This window comes from Rhinolophus ferrumequinum, chromosome 11 (assembly GCF_004115265.2).
Source record: "Rhinolophus ferrumequinum isolate MPI-CBG mRhiFer1 chromosome 11, mRhiFer1_v1.p, whole genome shotgun sequence".
NCBI lineage: Eukaryota > Metazoa > Chordata > Mammalia > Chiroptera > Rhinolophidae > Rhinolophus > Rhinolophus ferrumequinum.
In genome coordinates, this window is record NC_046294.1 from 7923489 (window position 1) to 7944331 (window position 20843).

At 46.0% G+C, this 20843-nt stretch overlaps 1 protein-coding gene across 1 annotated transcript; it reads left to right on the plus strand.

Moving 5' to 3' along the window:
* The first annotated feature begins 194 nt into the window (after positions 1-194).
* Positions 195-20183, plus strand: LOC117030958 (solute carrier family 22 member 6-like). Its single transcript, XM_033121223.1, is given in 12 exon segments — positions 195-557; positions 5436-5539; positions 7604-7761; positions 8928-9075; positions 9442-9565; positions 9672-9718; positions 9720-9785; positions 14787-14998; positions 15143-15251; positions 19594-19688; positions 19691-19797; positions 20130-20183. Coding segments are annotated over 12 exon segments (1587 nt in total).
* Positions 20184-20843: the final 660 nt, after the last annotated feature.

The window sequence follows — 20843 nt, forward strand, 5'->3', positions numbered from 1 at the left end:
TTTAACTTGGTTCCTTAAAAGAAGTTATAAAAACTACTACTGGCCATCAGGAGGCCTAGGGCTACAACAGACACAGGAACTTATGAGTTAAGAAGACAAAAGGCAGTCCGTCTCCTCCCCCTGCGCCAAAAGACAGGAACCGGTTTGTGGGTGCGGGAGGCCTCAGCTCCAGTGCTCCCGCTAGGTCCTGCCCCATGGCCTTCAATGACCTCCTGCAGCAGCTGGGGGGCATCGGCCGCTTCCAGCAGATCCAGGTCACTCTGCTGCTCCTCCCCATGCTCCTGATGGCCTCCCACAACACCCTGCAGAACTTCACGGCCGCCATCCCCACCCACCACTGCCGCCCACCTGCCGAGGCCAACCTCAGCAAGGAGGGGGAGGCCTGGCTGCCTCGGGACAGACAAGGTCAGCCCGAGTCCTGCCTCCAGTTCACCTCCCCCCAACAGGGACCGCCCTTTCCCAATGGCACAGAGATGGATGGCGTGGGGGCCACAGAGCCCTGTACCAATGGCTGGATCTACGACAACAGTGCCTTCCCTTCTACCATCGTGACTGAGGTGAGGATACCTAGGCCTTCGGCCCCACCCCTTCCAACCCCAGCATCCCCATCTTACTATCCCCACACACAGACGCAGACCCTGTGACCCTGACCTGACTTTGTCTGAATGTGGGAAGACCCTGGAACTATGAAGAGCTTTGTCCAAAATGTAAGAGAACAGTGGTTGGAGTCGGGGGCTTCCTTGTAGAAAAGACATGGAAGTCCTTGCAGAAAGGTGCTGTCTGCCCTTCTACTCCCACGAGAGAGAGACACTGTTATAGGAGTTTAATATTCTCCTTTGTTTTCCCTGGGAGGGGGGTGGCCAATTCCACAGAGTAGGGAGGTGGGGAGATGGTACGGAGGAAGGGAAAAAGGAGGCTACAGGGGCATTCCTGAGCAGGAGATTCTGGGCGCAGAGTCCTAAAGACAAAAACCGTTTCCTGACTTCATCTAGAAATAGCTCTCAGCAGCTGGGTCCAGGAGATGGAGAGCAGCCAAGGCAAAAAGACGGGAAAGAGAACAGGGTTATGGGAGTCCTTTCATCTCTAGCGATTTAAGGCCCCTCCCCCAAATACACACATACCCATTTGCAGAGTCACCCCAGCCTGCTGAGTGGCTCATCCAGCTGAATCCTGCACTTTGTAGCTGTCACATTCATCGTGCTCTTAACATCTGTTCTAGTCAATGGTCTTTTGGTTGCAAGGAAGAGAAACTCTCTCAGATCAGCTCATGGGAAAAGGGGCTATTACTGCGAGGATACAGAGACTTCAGGGAATCCAGGAAAAGGAAATAAAGTGTGTCCAGGCCTCATGGAAACTGGAACCAGAAACTGGAGCAACAAGAGGCATCTCTATACACTTACTCTGTTCCTGTCTCCTCAACCCATTTCATCTGTGTGCTCACCTTGCCAAGTGACCACAAGTCCCAGCTCTGACCCATTACGTCTCAGCTTTAGGGCTCACCACCAACCAGAATGGTTCTGTGTCTCCTAATTCAAATCCTTAGAAAAGTCTCTGATTGGCTCAATGCTACACATTGATGAGCCTGGCCCCCCCCCCCACAGCTGGCTCAGGTGTCTACACTTCATCTAATCATGCCAAGGGGCAGTAGAGTGGGATCATGTAGCCCTTTGTCCATTAGTCAGGGCTGTGCAAGTAAGATGTCCTGAGTAGAGGCTGTGGTCAGGCATAGTCCCCAAACTTGCATGATGAAGCATCTGTCTGAAACTGATCAAAGTTAAGCCATACGCCCACCAGTGAGACCCAAGATGCAGAAGCAGAAGGTAACTAAGTATGGTTAGTCCTCCCTCCAAGGCATGCAGGTGTCATAGGCCATCCCCTCCGTGCATAGTTGGAGGGACTTTCTTCATCACTTTCCAGCCTCAAACCAAGTTCTGAGACAGCCACATCCACCCACCTAAGCCTGTATGTCATCAGTCCTTCCCACTCTGCTTTCTCGTTTCCCTTCTTAAAACTTGACACTCTGCTTTCCAAGGTCAACAATACTCCGGGAACTATTGGCCTAGCTATTGCTCTTCCATTCACACAGCAGGCAGTTTGATCAAAAGCTCAGATTTCTCGCCACCTAGAGCAGGGGTGTCCAAATTTTTTTCAATGTTTTTCACCAAGGGCCATATACGGTAAAATACACAAACAGCCGGGCCACTCACTCGAGGTGAAGTATGTATTGCCTCACCTGGTTTATTTAAGTAAACTAAATATATTTTTGGAATTTGCTGTGGGCCAATTAAAAATGGATTGCGGGCCGCAGTTTGGACACCCCTGATCTAGAGCAAAGAACCTGGGTGAGCAAATATCTTGGATTTCCTTCTAAATGAAGACTTGGTAGTCATTTCCTCATCATTTTTGGTTCCAAGGACTGACAAAACCAGATGCACAGTTACCCCATTCCCTGAGATGTGTGAACATGCCAGGAATAACCCAATCCTCTTCCAGTGGGCACTGTGGATGGGACCACCACCATACATGAGCACGGAGCACTGGAAGGCCTATTTCATAAGCACAGCCGGGATACCTCCTCCTTGGGCCAATAATGCCAGAGCCTACAGCTACACCAGAGAACATTTCATTCGGATAACAGGCAGCTTATATATATAACTCAGTGTGAAGCTGGACTTCTTGAGTTGTGAAGCAAATGAAACGGCTGGCAAGTTAACAGGGGCTGCTTAAGCAAGAAGCGTAATCACGATGAAGACACTCCACCTGGGCCACATGGCTGTACCTGGTAGGTACAACAGCACCATTCACCTGAGAAAGGCAAGTCCCAGCTTACCCCTGGAGAGGAACTCCCAAATGGCCCAGTATCCCATAGGGATACTTCAGCATGCTGAATGCAAAGCAAAAATTAAATAAATATAACAAGAAAAAGAGGCTGGCTATGGGTTATAATTAAAACCCTGACTGAGTGTGCTCTTCTCCTGATTTTCTTCTGAATTAAAATATCCCGAGCAACAACTAGCAGCTTCCATCTGCACTGTATTAGTCAGGACTCTTGTTTGCAAGTGGCTGTAATTCAACTCAAGCTAATTTGAGCACAAAAAGAATATATAAAGGCTCCCCTAACCAAACCACAAGATGGACAGAGGTGGAGCTAGTTCTAGGGACGATGGGAACCAGGGCCATAGACGTCATCAGGACCCTTGCTGGCTCTCATCTCTGTTTTTCTTTGCATGATGGGCATGTCTCCTGTGCACAGGATCCTTCACAAATTGGCTGCTGACCGCTCTGGGCTCGCTCCTAACAACTTCCTCACCAGAGAGGAAAAAAGGTTTCTGTCTCTCAGCTCCAACTTTGAAAAATTCTAGGAAAGACTGATTGGCTGGCTTGGGTCATGAGATTACCCCTTAGTCCAACGACTGTGGAGCAGGAAGGGCGTGGCTTATTATGAATGAGCCAACCGGAATCGCCTCTTCCTTCCCGTTTGGTAGATGAACAACAGCTACCATTTCACCTCTCTACTTTTCTTGTCCTGCTTGTCTTGTTTTCTCTTTCTCTTCTTTTCCCCTGAGGCCAGTCTCATAGCATCTGTCATTTATCATAGCCTTTATCAAGTTAGCCGTGCAGAGCGCTCTTAGGCAACAATTCTCTTAGTCTCCCTCAAATCCTATTCCTGGACTTCAGTTCCTGTTAGTAATAAAGTAATTTTCTCTAAAAGAGGCCCACAGAAATATTTGATCCTCGGGGTTCCAGGTGCACGTGAAGAGAACACGGGTTGGTAAAAGCCCATGCAATTGTTGCTTTTGCCAATGACAAGCACCTTAGAGCAGACCCGAGGCAAGAGATTCTTTTTAAGTATGCTGTATTTGTTGGCCAATTTCTAATCTGGACTATAAGTAGATTTCATCACTAGCCTGCATACAGATTTTGTTCTCTGTGCAGCCCTCTGACTTCTCACCTCTTTCCCACATCCTCTTGCTTCTTATTCTTCCATTGCTCAGTTTCCGTCTACAATATCGTAACCCACTCACCACTGTTTCCCACATCTCCACAGTCATATTCCTTTCACATATTTCCATTAGAGTACTGTTAACATTAATTCCTAGTCTGACACAACCCCAGAATCTTTCAAATAAAAGCTATACCAGAGAACACATAGAATTACAGAAGAGCCGTTATTTGAATAAAGCAGCGCTAAAGTCCATCGCTCTTTGGAAAAAAGTGTTCAAATGCCAACATCCCAAATTTTACATCATGTGGTATGTGCATCCTACATGATGTAAACGTCCTACAGTAACAATTATATTCACAAGTAAGGATCTCTCTCCAACCAAATCAAGATTATCAAGTAACTACACTTGAAAGATGAATTTGTTTGGCTATATGTTAACTCATCTTAGGAGGCATTCCCTAATCCTGGTCATTCCAGCCTGTTTTCCTTTTTACAATTAACAAAATGAATGAGTTTTAAAATCCACTAAAACGTATACAGAAATTAGCTCTTAATTGTAAGGGAAATGCCACATTTACTTAGCTTTTCGACTTAATGGCACATCCATCATGAGTATGATTTTCCTGCAGACTATAGAGCTATTTTACTCCACCTAGAGCGAAAGGACTTTCAAAATGAGAGAGATTTTTCTTATATTAATTGAAAAGCGCAACAAAATGTAAACCATAAGTTGTACTACCCAATTGCTGTTTATTTCAAGGCTGCAAATAACCACAATTCTCTCAAATTTGCTTATGGAAAGTTAATGGAAGGATGCAAGGGTATTTCACAGAACTCAAGGTCAAGAACTTGAGTCCAGTCTTATGAGGGACCGGGGTCAAATAGCTGAAGGGAAACGAGCAGCTGGACTCTCCATCTCTACTTCTCTGTCACTGACTGAGCTCTCACCCTGACTTCTTTCTGACTGGATTACTTCATTCTTCTCCTTCCTCCTCTTCCTCTCTCATGGGTCGGTCTCTCTCTCTCTCTCTCTCTCTCTCTCTCTCTCTCTCATCTCCTTCTGTCATGTTTTCTCAACTCCACTTCTACATTATTCCAAAGTTTGGCCATCCACCCCAACTTTAGATGTTTACATTTCCAAATTCATAATAAAAATATTCATTTAGCTCAGTCCAGCTCCAGAGTCAGGTTTCTCCAGCTGTGCCCAGGGAGGGACAGGTTCAGAAGCCCTGAAGGAGGGTGACGGGGTTAGTGCTCAGAGAAAGGAGCGTAGTCTAAGCAGGCACCATGAAAATCCTCTCTTACATGTTTTGAAATAACTTGAATTGTCACCAGGAGAAGATTATGAGAAAGTTTGCGTGGCAGAGAGAGAGAGGCGTTCCTCATGTGCTGGTCTCATACCAAGACCCTAGGCCCCACCAGGAGACGGAGAGTGGGGCTTCCCGGGAGCCAGCTGAGCTCTCCTTGACTCCATCTTCCTTCCTCACAGTGGGACCTCGTGTGCGCATGCAAGATCTTGCTCCAGTTGAGTCAATTCATTTTCATGGCAGGAATGCTGGTCAGAAGCTTGATGTTTGGGACCTTGACAGATAGGTCAGTAGTAGACAAGGCTGCATCAAGAAGCAAAGGCATGGGCGGCCGGATGGCTCAGTTGGTTAGAGAGCAAGCTCTTGGCAACAAGGTTGCCGGTTCAATTCCCGCATGGGATGGTCGGCTGCGCCCCCCTGCAACTAAGATTGAAAACAGCAACTGGACTTGGAGCTGAGCTGTGTCCTCCCCAATTAGATTGAAGGACAACGACTTGGAGCTGATGGGCCCTGGAAGGACACACTGTTCCCCAACATTCTCCAATAAAAAAATTAAAAAAAAAAAAAGAAGCAAAGGCATGGGCTCCTCTAGGCTGGTCACAGAGGGGAGTCTGGCATCCCTGAGAATCTAGGGAGGGTCACATGATTAACCCACCCAAACCTGATCACATCTGGAAAGTCCATACGAATCATACAACAGTCCATCAGCACTTTCCATGCCTCACTTCATTTCAGTTACTTCTCACAATACTCTTGTGAAACCAGCATGAGTGGTACCGTTATGTGCATTTACCAATGAGGGGAACTGAGGTTCAAGGATGTTAAAAACTTGTCCAAACTGTCTAGAAGAAACCAAAAAAAGTTAGCGATTGTTAATTCTGAGGAGTGGGACTGGAAAAAAGAGGAGAACTCTTCACTTTTCATTGCTATATTGTTTGAACTTTTATAATAATTCATTACATTTATAATTTTAAAAAGTAAATATTTAATGTTTGCCCTTTTTTTAACCATTCATACAGCTAATAAACGGCAAAAGCAGGATAGGAATCCAGATTTCCTGACATCCAAAAGAAGTCACTTTCCACCACTTCTGCCTTGAAAGTGACAGGTGAGTGTCACAGAAACAAACACAGACCTAAGAATCAGCAAGAGCTAGTTACAAGTCCAGATCTACCGCTAACTGTGTGTCCATGAGAAAGCTACACAACCTCTCTGAGACTGGTTTTTCCTTCTATAAAATGGTGGGGATGGTCCTATACACATAGGGTTATGGTGAAGGCTAAATTAGTACCAGGACCTCAGTGTTGGTTACTCTAACCCTTGACTATCTTGCAGGCCAAAGACCATAAACAGATCAGGGAGGGTGGAAAATAGAGGGCAATTTTCTACAGAATAAAATTTGCACATATTAGAAATGTCAAAACAGATCAAAGGTACACAAAATCTGCTTTATTCTTCATAAACTATTAGCCACAGTCATATCCATATTGCAAAAGCATAAACTTTGCAGAGCTTTTTCAAAGCAACTCGCATAAACCAAACTCATAAAGAGAGCAGCTAGGTGGTTGCCAGAGGCGGGGGTGGGAATGGGCGAAATGAGTGAAGGGGGTCAAAAGGTACAAACACCCAGTTATAAAACAAATAAATCATGGGATATAATGTACAGCATGGTGACTACAGCTACAAATACTGTATTGCATATTTGAAAGTTACTAACAGAGTAGACCTTAAAATGTCTCATCACAAGAAAAAAAAATTTTTTGTAATTTTGTATGGTGACAGATGTCAAGTAGACTTATTGTGGTCATTTCACAATGTATACAATTATTGAATCATTATGGTGTATACCTGAAACTAATGTAATGTTACATGTCAGTTATGCCTCAATGAAAAGATCTGACAGGACTCACCATCAACCAACAGTCAAAGGATCAACTACATCCCAGAGCAGCAGTTCCCAAACATTAGGAGCTTGTTAAAAATCATGTTGTTAGCCTACCTTCCAGAGAGTCAATAGGTCTTGAGTGGGACTCCGGCATCTCAGTCGTTTTAACACACCCCTGTGATTCTGATGAGAGGATTTGAACCCCTCCACCAAAGTGTGCTGATGTATGAGGACCTTGGACAGCAGCAACCCAAGGATCAACCTAATACCAGGGCCCCCCCAGATGTCAACCCTCACCTTATTACTCCCCACTTCCCTTCTCAGCACCCACCTCATGGGCACATATGGGCAGCCTCGCAAATATCCATTAGATCTCCCAAGGCACCAAAGGCAAGACAGCCAGGGACACAGGGCAAGGAGGAAGCAGTGTGCTCTTCAGACCCAGGTTTCCCCTCTCCCCCCCAGTCTGGGCCGGTGGAAGGTAATGATCTGGACCTACCAGCAGTTAACAGTATCAGAGACCTGCACTGCCTTCACACCCAACTTCCCATCCTACTGCACTTGCCACTTCCTCTCAAGCATGGCTATCAGTGGCATCAAAAACAACGCCCTGACATTGAGTGAGAGGGGCCCTGATCGGGCCAGGCTCAGGGGGACTCCTGAGTCACAGGGGTTCAGTAGACCAGGGGACCTAACAAAGGGACCTCAGCTCCTTCCCTGAGTACAAAGCTGAGTCCACCTGTCCCAGCATCCCCACCTATCAGGACTGCTCCTGAGATAGGCAGTATCCAGGGCAGAAAGAAATTAAGATCGCGGCCTCTTTGGTGGCTCTGATCATTTGGGGTTGGTATATATCCCAGATATTTAGGGATCACTGAAATGATGAACTGGGTAAAGACTTGATAGAGATTGGGTGGGGTTGCATAGAGAGGCCAAACTGTGAGCCTTTAATTCAACATTCATTTATTCAACACAATTGTAAAAGGCACCTAGTTTGTGTCAGACCCTGCACTGGGGCTACAGAAGTGAACATGTGGACACTACCCATGAACTCAGAGTTAACCGTCTACTGGGGCAGACTGCCAAGGGGTTACAAATTGATGTGCCAACGGCTGGGATGAGGGCCATCCTGGGTGATGTGGGAGCTCAGAAGTGGGGTGTTCAATTAGGACTTGGGGAGCCAGGAAATCTCTCCAGAAGGGTCATCTAAGCTCAGAACTGAATGCTAAATGGGGCAGAAAGAGAGAGGAAGTAAAGTTCTGGAGTAGAGTTCTAGACAAAAAATAATAATAATAAACAAGGACCAGAAGGTATGACCCACTGGAGGAAATAAAAGTGGTGTTGGACGGCCTGAGGGCAGGGCTCATTCATCTCTATTCCCCAGGCCAAGCAAACTGCATGGCGCAGAGTTGCTAACCCTAAGTGTTGGTTGAATTAAAATGAGTCGAAGGAAGTGCTGGTGGAATGGCTGTAGACAGGTCAAAGAAGGTTGGAAGAAGCCAGAATATATGAATGTTGGGGTTGGAGACTCTGAAATAAGAGCATGCCTAGGAATTCAGAGCCTTCCACCTATTCCTTGCTCCACACATACACTGAATCTAGCTGGTGATCGAACCACCCTTGCCTTATCCTCTGAGGGGCCTGGAGGTGCAGAGCAAGACTGAGCTCAAGAGAGGAGCCCTTCTGCTCTGATGTGAGGATCTTCGTCCACCTAGGAGTGACTACCACCCGCAAATACACACTCATATACCCCTGACTTTGACCTAAGCTTTTCTCCTCTCCTCGGGCCTGGAGTGGCTGCCCAACCATTCCCGGCCATGTCTGAGCCTCTTAGTTGGATTAGTTTCCAGCACAGGCTGGCATGGCTTATGCTGGCCCTACTGGTGCCACCTGCAGCTGTTGTTTTCTCTGCCCTTCTTTGTCTTCATCTACTCCAGGTGTGTGGGGCCTAAAGGTTGGGTAGAGAGTTCACAATAATAAATCACAGGTGGGCAGAGCATCTCCTAAAACATCCCCTACCTTCCCTCTTTCCTCCTAGCACCAAAGCAGGTTAAAGCAAAAAGAATCAATACCCAATTTGATAGATGGGGAACACCATGGCCCAGAGAGGGGCAGGACTTTTCCCAGGTCTCCCAAGAAGACAATGCCAATCCTTGGAGTTGAACCCAGAGCTCCTAACTCCCAGCCCAGAATTCTTTCCACCTTTCCAAGGTGTCTTCCTGCTCTGGTCGGTGCCCTTCTCAGGCAGCCACAACTCTGTCATTCCAGGCTGAAGTCATTCCCATTCCTGCCCCCACCCACAGGTACTTCACTGAGTCTGTCCTCTGGTCCTCCTCTTTGGGGAGGCTGGACCTCACCCTGAAGGCCCTACAGAGAGTGGCCTAGATCAATGGGAAGCAGGAAATGGGAGCCAAGCTGAGTATGGAGGTGAGGACCTTGTGTAACACGCCACCAGGGCTCTGCCTGTCCCCAACCTCATCCTAAAACCTGTGCTTCCCAGGACCCAGCAACTGAGCGCCATCTATCTAAGCAGTTGCTCCAGATGAGTCTACAAAAGAACCTGACCATGGGCCTAGCCCAGCCCTGTGTTACAGCTGCTATGCTCCCCTGCTGTTCACCACCTCCTATTCTGCCTCGTGTCACTGTGGTAGGTTTACCGTCACTCAGACAAACTAATGGAAAGATAAGCAGACTGAGAAAAAAAAACAGGCTGGGAAGGTAAGAGGCTGAGAGAAGCCCCAAGCAAGCAAGAAAGAACATGGGTACTCTGGAGGCTCAGGGGGTTCCCCACCTCTCTAGGGAAAGCCCAACTGTCCCTCAAACTGCCAAGTTCTTTCCTCCCCTTCCAAGAGCTCTGAGCTCAGCCAAGTGGCCCAACTGACCCTGGGGGAAAAAAGAAGCAGCTATCCCAGGAGCCCTCAGCTTCTTGCCCTAAGAGCTGTGTCACAGGCAATCACATTCCGCTGAAGATGTCTGTATTGTTCTATTGCCATGGAACAAATTACCACATAGTTAGAAGCTTACAATAGCACACATTTATTATCTCACAGAAGTCCAGGCAGAGCTTGCCTGACTCCTCTACATAGGGCCTCACAATCCTGAAACCAAAGTGTCAGACGGGCGACATTTGAAGGCTAGACTTGAGAAGAATCCACTCCGAAGCTTACCCACGTTGTTGCCTGAACTCATTTCCTTGCAGATGTAGGACTGAAAGCCCTGCCTGCTCTGCTCTGAGAAGCCTGCTTCTTGTTGGCTCAGCTTCTAGAGACTGCCCTCAGCTCCTCACGTGGGCTCTTCTCCCAACATGGCTGCTTACTTCATCATGCCAGCACGGAGAGGGTCTAGAGTGGGTCTGCTAGCAGGGGGCCACCCTAGAGTCAGTCTGCCCCAATGTCTTCCTAAATACTGTACAATGTGTCCCTGGCAATGGGGTCACCGGCAGCTGCCAAAGGGACAGCCATGATCTCACTTGATTTGCATTTTTCTGTAATACCTCTGAAGGAAAACTTACAGGCAATCCATGTTTATAAAGTAATGAGGCAGTAAAGATAAGCAAACAAAAAAATTTAATAATTTCCTAATCCTGTATTTCCAAAATAATCTATGTCATGCGGGGTGGCATGCAGGCGCTCAGCTCCCACTCCCCACATAAGAACTCAGGACATGGTGAGGCCAAAAAGGAACACCCACGGAGCCATAGGTAGGGGAGTCTTACCACTATATTCTCGCTGGGGGCTGGGTTGGAGACACAGGAAGCAGGAGCCACATGATTCACAACCTGCCGTCCACTTCTCTGCCAACCAACCAACCCCACTTGCTAACTGCAATCTGCGCTTGCTAGCTCAGCCACCATCTTCTTGCTAGGCCCCACTCACTGCTAGCGTAGGCACGGCAGTTATATTAGTGGCCAGTGGCTCACTGGTTACAGCTGACGGCTAACTAGCGACAGCTGATGGCCATCCAATCACAATTGATGGCCATTTACTATCCGAGTGAGCACCTTTCCACATGAGGCTGAAAGCCTGGAAACTGCACTCTGGGCTCTGTCCCCACAATCTGAATGTATGTTCATCCAAACTTTTCCTGTTTGTTTTTTTGTTTGTTTGTTTGTTTGTTTGTTTTCAGACTTTTCCTGTTTTCACATACATCAAACACAGTAATTCATACATGTAGTTACAAAACTGCAATCGTACTCTTCCTACAGTTCTAGAATATTTTTGTCCTTACTATTTCATGAACATCTTTCCATAGCAATAAATGAAGACCTACCTACACAGTTGGCCCTGTATTCTCGTGATTCACCCCCTCCAAGTGGACTCCATCCCTTTGGCTGTGGCAGGGGGCTGGGAGAGCAATAAAGGCAGCAGGTTGCCACAGTGACTCACAATGCAAGTCACCTTGTGAAAGGCATCAGGAAAATGAGGCTCCACCTGTTTCCAGCCCAGGTTGTCTCCAGGCAGTGGTACTAAGGGATAGGAGAGGTAGGGCAATTCACAGGCATGTGGTTTATTTGTGCTGGTGGCACCCAGGCCAGCAGCAGAAATAGGAGGCAGACTCTTGAAGTTTAGGTGCACAGGTGACATTTATTCTTTTTATCCACCACTCAAGCCTTCCACCTTATTATTTCATTCCTTTCCTCCACACAAACACCTCCCAAACTCCACCTTTGTCATCTCCTGTCTCTTCTCTCTCTCTCTCACACTCACACACACACACACACACACACACACACACACACACACTAAAAAGCATCGTCTCTTCCTCTTTATCCTTGATTGTCTCCAAGCATCCTGCTCCCCAGGTTTTTCCGGCTGCTGTTGATGAGAGTGATCACGTTTATCCAATTGTACTGACTGAATGGCTTCCCTTTCTAACAACAAAGCATCACACACAAAATATCGCCAAATATACAAGATCGCATACAGAATCTCTTCCGAATGTTTACTGTATAGATTACCTTTTCTGGCAATTCCTCCCTATGTTATTATAATAAAGTTCCCCCCACCCCCATCAGAACTCCATATTTAAAGACTACATAGTATTCCATTGTCAGGCAGGGTCTCTGGTCCCGCTCCCCGCACAAGAACGCAGGACATGGTGAGGCCAAAAAGGAACAACAATGGAGCCATCGATAGGGGAGTCATACCACTATATTCTCCATGGAGGCTGGTGAGACACAAAAGCAAACATCCTCCAGTACCCCAACCAGGGGTCTTCTTGCACCCCAGTCTCGCTGGCAGCTGGGTGAGACATAGGAAGTAGGATCAACTTGAACCGCAATCCACAATCCGCTTGCTAACTGCACTTGCTAGCCACAATCTGCCATCTACTTCTCTGCCAACCAAACCCCCAGCATAGCCACGGCAGTTGTATTAGTGGCTAATGGCTAACTGGTAACAGCTGATGGCCACCCAGCCACAGCGGATGGCAATCTGATTACAGCTGATGGCCATCTAACAACCGAGCCAGCATCTTTCCTCGTGAGGCTGAGAGCCTGTCCCCACATGCACATTTTTGTAATTTATTTTACCAATACCAGTGGTGGGCACATAGGTTCTTTCCAGCTCTTTCCAACAATAAGCAAGGCTGACATAATTATCCATATGCAAGCATCCCCATTCATCTCTCTGATATCCCTGGAGGTTAACCTTACAAGTGTGCTTACTGGGCCAAAGGTATGAATATATGTAAGGGTGTTTTTCTGAAAAGGATGTGTGTGCAAAGGGTCCCCTAAATGCCAAAAGAGCCGAGAGGCCAAAGAACTCCCAGACAAGTCCAGCCTGTCCGTTTAAAGTCCAGCCTGTCAGTTTTAATTGGGAACTTCCAGAGGTGCAGTCCTGGGCAGCAACAAGCCAAAGACGGATCCCAGCACGGTTCACCCCCTAGACCACCAGCTTTACATCGCCCTAAGAAATGGACCCAGTACTCTGAAAGGAATGCAGGGGTGGTCGAGGGGAACAAAGGGATGAGATCTTGGGGGCTCTGGCACCAGAGCAAGTTAAAAGGTAACTAACACTGAGGGTGTCTTTCCCCAAATGGAGAGTTAATGGTGGAGGAAAGATTAATGGTCATTTGTGATTAACCCTCAGCCGCTGCACATCCCAGAGTCCACCCAGGGAGAAAAGGGGGGTGGGGGGGTCTTGAGGGTTCAGGGATATTAGTTTTAAAATGGAATCAGCTTTATCTGGGCACCAACCTACTCTCCAGTAAAGCAGTATTTTACAAAAGTTTTTAAAATACCCTCATCAACACTGAGTACTATTATTCTGAGAAGTAGAAAATAGTATCTTGTTGTTCAGTTCACATTTATCTGATTCTGGAGGAAGTTGAACATTTCCTTGATGTGATTTTGATCTATTAATATTTATAATTTTTTGTAAACTTCCTATTCATATTCCTTGTCCATATTTTCCTTTTTACTGACTTGTCAGAACCCTCTTCTACATTAAAGATACTAACTTATTACCATGTATGATCAATATTTTTTGCATTTTAAACTGTCTTTTAAATTTATAACGTTCTGAAAATAGAGAACTTTTATTGCTTTGTCTAAACACATCTACCCATTTTTTTAAAATTCAGCTTACATTTAGGTTACCCTCCTCCTGAATATTAAACTATTCACCTAGATTTTCTTCAAATATGTTCACAGTTGTTTAGGCTTTCATATTTTATGATAATCCGTCTGACATTTAATTGAACATAAGGAAGTAGGATTTTTTTTCTAGATTAGTTAATTATATCAAACCCATTTAATGCACGGTCCATCCTTCCCTGGTTGGTGTGAAACACCATCCTTATCTCATACTGTTTCTGGACTATTCAGTCCCATTGTCTTGTCTATACTATTCTGTTTAATTCTTAATTCTAATGTGGCTCGTATAAGATTGTCTCCTGTAAACAGCTTCTCATTGTGGTCTTCATCAACCCTGAGGCAGAACAGAGCACTTTACTACATCTCTCAGGAGCAAATCTGCCCCACAAAGTATCACTAAACATTGTGGAATTTATGAAGACTCCATGGGAGATGGAAGAGATGCTTATATCACACACCACACAGCCAAAAAACTTCGAGGTATTTCTATTCTCCCTCAAGTCCTGTTAGCCAAGGATGTATTCCCTTCTCTCTCTCCTGACTCTTATTTCCTCCACATAACCTCTAAAATCTCCTAAGAATTCATCTCTGACTGGAAATTTGCATACATCACACAGCAAAGCAAAACCCCTGCCAATTAAATAAGTCCTTTTTTCTTAGAATTCATCAGTTATTACTTGAGCATCTCTAGGAAGTGGGGTCTCTTACAAACACCCTCTCCCAGTGCAATCAACTAATCAAAGCATTCACCTATCAAAAGCCAGTCTCTAAGGCAGGGAGTTGGGGATAGGAGGAACCTATTGCCAAGTAAAAAACATGATTTTCTCCTAGATAATTTTAAAATATAGGCTAATATATGATAAACAATATTGCCTTTTAGAATTACGGGAAGACTTTTTTATCTGCACTCAAAAGAAAGGAAAAAAAAACTTCACAGGGCTGAGGTGAGGCCTAAAAGAAAGAACAGATGTGAGAGCAGTGTACCAGCTGCAATTGCTATATCAATGTAGCATGGATGTTACCCGAAGCAGATCGCCTCTGCTTCTGCCCCAGGTCCGCAATCTTCTTCAGCTTCTATGGTTTAGTCATGAGTCTGCAAAGTTTTGGGATTAACATCTACCTGATGCAGGCGCTCTTCACAATTGTAAGATTATTTTATTTCCTGGGCTTTTTGGCCACCAAATTGCTGGACCTCAGGCGTACCCAAATGGCCTCCTCACTGCTGTCAGGGATCTGCATTCTGGCCTGTGTGATGATACCGCTGGGTGAGCACATGCCCCATTCCTGCTCCTGTTCCGGTCCTTTCCCAGACCCCAATCTGACTCAAACCAGCTACCTAACAGGTAGAAAAGACCCAAGCCTCCTCCCAACTGTTCCCAGCATCCTATCATCACTTCATTTCCTTCCAGACTTGTCATTCCTTCACATCACGATAGCTGTGTTAGGAAAAGACTGCCTGGCTAGCTGTTTGAACTGCATCTTTATGTATACACCGGAGCAGTACCTCACAGTAATACGGTAAGTGGGGTATGGAGCAGGAGTTCCTGGGATGGCACAATTAGGCCCTAGAACCAAAAGCTTTCCAGTCAGAAATGGCACAAAGATCAACCAGTTGTTTTGTAAGGCAAGAAAGGAGGACAAAAACATATAGAAATTAGGACAACTTAAAGACAAAAAGTAAGATGGTATCATTAACCCCAAATATAACAATCGCCACAATAATGTAAATGGATTAAACCTACCAATTAAAAGGCAGAGATAGTCCAAGTTGATTTTTTTTAATCTAGTTCACGAAGTTTACAAGAGACCCATCTAAAATGGTAATGCATTAAAAAATGTTAAATGTAGAGAAATGGAAAAAGATATACCAGGCAAATATTAACCACAAGAAAGTTAGGTAGATATATTAACAGGAGTCAAATTAGACTTTAAGACCAAAAAAAGTACAATGTTTAAGAATATGGCTTTGGGATATAAGGTAACTGGTCCAAATGTAAAACACCGATAATAATAATAGTACCAGAAATAAATTAAATAGAAAACAAAAATATAAAAGAGATTCAACAAAATAGAAAGTTGATCTTGAAAATATCAATGAAATGGAAAAATCCCTGATAACAATAATCAAAAAATAAGTAAAGGACCAAAGACATGAAAAAATATTGGGAATAAAAAAGAAACAGATCTAGAGAAATTACAAACATGTAAAAAAAAGAAATATATGAACAAGTCTATGCTGATAAATTTAAAATTTAGATGAAATTGATGAATTCCTTAAAACGATAATATAGGAAACCTAATTCTATAATAAAGTAAAAATCTGAATAGTGAACTTTAAAAATCTTGCCTCAAAGAAAACACCAGGCCCAGATAATGATACAAATGAGTTCTGCCACATTTTTAAGGAACAAATCTTCCAATATTATACAAATGCTTCCCCGAAAAAGAGAAAAAGAGGGAATTATCTCAAAGTCAATCTATGAGGACAGTTCATACTGAAACCAAAGGAGGATAGCTGTGAATTTAAGATTATAGGCCAGGAGCAGCCAGATGGCTCAGTTGGTTAGAGCGCAAGCTCTGAACAACAGGGTTGCCAATTCAATTCCCGCATGGGATGGTGGGCTGTGCCCCTGCAACTAAAGATTGAGGATGGCAGCTGGACTTGCAGCTGAGCTGCGCCCTCCACAACTAGATTGAAGGACAATGACTTGGAGCTGATGGGCCCTGGAGAAACACACTGTTCCCCAATATTCCTCAATAAGATTATAGGCCAATATCACTCATAAACAGATACAAAAATCTTAAACACAATATTAGAACAATGAATTCAGTGATATATAAAAAAGATAATATATTATGACCAAGGAGAGTTCACCTCAGGAAAGCAAAGGCGGTTTAACATTAAAAAATATATTAATATCACCATATTAATAGATTATCATCCCAATAAAAGCAGAAAATCTTGAATAAAAATTAACATCCATTTAAAATAGCCTTAGCAAAACAGTAATAGAAGGAATTTTAGATGATATGAACATCTACCAGAAATCCAAAGCAAATATATATATATTTTTTAATTTTTTTGGGTAAAAGTGTGTTTTTTCCAGGACCCATCAGCTCCAAGTCATTGTCCTTCAATCTAGTTTTGGAGGGTACAGCTCACTGGCCCATGTGGGAATCGAACCGGCAACCTTGTTGTTAAGAGCACACGGTCCAATCAACTGAACTAACTGGCCGCCCCACAAATATTATTCTTAACGATGAAACATTCGAAGCATTCCCTTTAAACTTGAGAACCAGACGAGCATGCCTGCTGTCTCCCCCTCTATTCAACATTACACAAGAGAATGTGGTCAGTGCCTGGGATTAGAATAACAAATAACAGAAATAGGACCAGAAAGGAAAAATCAAAACTGTCACTATTTACAGAGCATATGATTGTCTATATAAAAAAATCTAAAATCAGGGGCCGGCCCGGTGGCTCAGGCGGTTAGAGCTCCATGCTCCTAGCTCCGAAGGCTGCTGGTTCGATTCCCACATGGGCCAGTGGGCTCTCAACCACAAGGTTGACAGTTCAATTCCTCGAGTCCCGCAAGGGATGGTGGGCTGCGCCCCCCTGCAACTAAGATTGAACATGGCACCTTGAGCTGAGCTGCCTCTGAGCTCCCGGATTGCTGTTGGATGGAGCGCATCCTCTCAACCACAAGGTTGCCGGTTCGACTCCCACAGGGGATGGTGGGCTGTGCCCCCTGCAACTAGCAACGGCAACTGGATCTGGAGCTGACTTGAAGCTGAACGGCACCCTCCACAACTAAGATTGAAAGGACAACAACTTGACTTGGGGGAAAAAAAAAAAAGTCCTGTTCCCCTTCCCTAATTAAAAAAAAATATATATATATACATGAAGCTCCTACAAATCCACAGGAAAAGGAAGGAACCCTAGTAGAAACAGGCAAAAAAAAAAAAAAAAAAAGCGAATGGGCATTTTAAAGACAATGAAACCCATAATGCATGAAGAATGAGATCATCACTTTGCACACATTAAACTGGCAACATTAAGAAGCTGGATAATGCCAGGTGTTGGTGGCCACGGAAGAATACAGGACCCCTACATCCACACACATGGGCCACATGTGCCGCGGGTGGGAGTGAAAGTTGGTGCCATCATTCTGGAGAGCAACTAGCAGGATGCATGTGCCGGCACACGTACACACACACACACACACACACACACACACACACACACAGAGTGACACAGCCATTTCCTTCCTGGGCCTGTATCTCAGAGAACTCTTCACAAAAAAACCCCTAAGGATCCATATACAAGGACAGTCACTGCAGTGTTGCTTGAGGTCACATGTGGCAGGAATCTAGACATTTCGGTAAACCGTGGGGAGATGCACCCTGTGGCGTTCTATGCAGCAACAGGTACACATACATCAGCATGAAAATATCTTTAAAACAGAGTGCTGAAGGAAAAGAGAAACAGAATGAGGTCTATTATTTATATCATTTAGGTAAACTAAAATATTTGCACACAGCTGCCGTGGGCTACCGTGGGCTGCCAGGAGCGGGCGGTGGCCAACATGAGTGGCCGGCAGCCATAGTGCGCAGCTGACAACCGGCAACCAACTGCCTCAGCCGCGGGGCGCACAAGGCTCATAACACCACATGGGCCAGGGAGCTGGGTCCTACACAACTAGACTGAGAAACAACGGCTTGAACCGGAGTGGGGGGGGGGGAGGCGGAAGAAGGGAAAAATATATATACATATTTACACACAAACACCATACAGATTTTACAAGAACATATACAAATAAAAGAGTACACATTAAACACAATAGATTGACTTTGGCGGGGACGGGATTAGGAGTAGGTAATGGTGATAAAGAGGAATAAACAAGTAAGGGGGGATAAGGGGACATTGCACAGACAAATAAGAGAGGGTCATGAACAGAGGATTATAATTTACTCAACCCTCTGCACCTGGGGTAAAAAAACAAAAGTAGCAAAAGAGAGAGGGAGTAGCTACTAGTTCAGATAAGATGATCAGAGTCATCAGGTATGTCTCCTTCATAAAGATCAAAGGTAAACAGTAAGTCTGAAGGCCTTAATGAGAAAACAAAAGGACAGGGCACATGTCATGCGGGGTGTCAGGTGGGGTCTCTGGTCCCACTCCCCACAAGAGAACGCAGGACATGGTGAGGCCAAAACGGAACACCCACGGAGCCTTAGACAGGGGAGTCATACCACTATACTCCACGCCTCTCTGCAATCCGCTCTTGCTAGCTCAGCCACCATCTTCTTTCCAGCCCCCATTCACTGCTAGCGAATGTACATGGAGAGAAGGGGATTAACTCTGAATGTAGTTTCAGAGGAAGAGCCATCCAAATTCCTACTTCGGATGTGAGGTAATAAGGGAACAGGAGGCATTCAGGGTAATTAGATACTTGAGCTTGAGCAACTAGTGGTTCGAAGTGCCCTGTCCCAGGATGGGGAAATCTAGGGGAGAAGCAGTCTTGGAGGGAGAAGTGAAGGGTTCCTCAACTACATAAAATTTGACCTTTTAGACATCCAAATGAAGAGGTCAAGTGGGAAGCTGGATATATTTATGTATACTCTGGAGCTCAAGGGAGCGGTTGTTTGGGGACTTGTCCACAGTCACGTAGCAGGTTCAAATTGGGACTGGAACCCAGGCTTCCTGATTCCAAAACTATTTGCTTCCCCCTTTTCTTTTAGCTAAGGTAAGCGCAAGCATTTGGCACTGCAGGGAATGTGAAAAGAGGAAGCACCGGTGGCAGGCAGAGTTAGGGCTCCACAAGCCCCACTGGGCTCTCCAGGGTTCTCCTCCTCCCCACAGGCAGAGGGATCTGAGCATGACATCAACTTTGGCCAACGCAGGCAACATCCTGAGCCCACTGGTGGGCATGGCCACCGAGATCTACCCCTCCTTGCCCTCTTCATCTACGGAGTGGTCTCTGTGACTGCCTGCACCGTCACCATCTTTCTACCAGAGACCCTGGGCCAGCCCAACACAATTCAGGACCTGGAGAGAAGGTGGGCTGCACCCTCCCTGACCCACCTCACCCATAGAGCTCACAGCTCCTTGATCCAGCCCAGCTTGACAAAAAAAAGCCAGACCCAGAGGACAGCAGGGATTTACATAGGGTCATTCAACTGGACTCTGGTGGAGCCACGGTCTGAATCCAGGCCTCTCGTCTCCTGGGCCTCCTGGCTCCTGTTCTCACAGATAGGCTGAGTCCCCTGGAATCCTTCCTAGGACTCTCAGCTGTTGAAAACAGTGGGAAGTTAGGACATAAAGTGGGACAGCTGAGCACAGACGCCTAAAAAGTATCCCCAACTCTACTCCCAACCCCTGCTTCTCCTTCCCCATAGGTGGAAAGAGAATTGGGGCAGGAGCAGCAGATGGTCCTGCTCCAGGCCTCCTGAGGACAGAAAGGGGGCAGAGAGTGGAGGAAGAAGCCCCTGCATCTCCTGGATGTCCACACTAGAGCAGGAATGGAGAAACGGCAGCCAGGGGAGCATAGGAGGCACCTCTACTGGACCTGTGGTTTCAAAAACTCTTCCCCTAGGCCCCCCACTCCTAGCCAGAGTCACTCATTAAAAGTCATTTTGCACAACTTCTCCCACTGTTCCTCTCTGGCCCACACACAGTGGCCGATCCACATCAGCCAACCCTTGGTTCAAAGAACCATTCAGAGGGCCAGCCCTGGGTGGCGCAGGTGGTTGGAGGGCCGTGCTCCTAAACCTAAGGTCGCCGGTTCTATTCTCACATGAGCCAGTGAGCTGTGCCCTTTACAGCTAAGATTGTGAACAAAGACTCTTTTCCTTGAGCTGGGCTGCGGTGAGCAGCCGGAGGCCGACATGGGCTGCTGTGTGCTGCCACAGGCTGCTGTGTGCTGCCATCGGCTACCATGTGCTGCCAGGAGCAGCCGGCAGCCCGCAAAAGCTGCTGTGAACCACCGTAAGCCACCATGAGCCACTGTGAGCAGCCAACCGACGACCAGGGACTGCCTGCCTCAGCAGGGGGCAGTGCAAGGTTCCTAATACCAGCATGGGCCAGGGAGCTGTGTCCTGTACAACCAGACT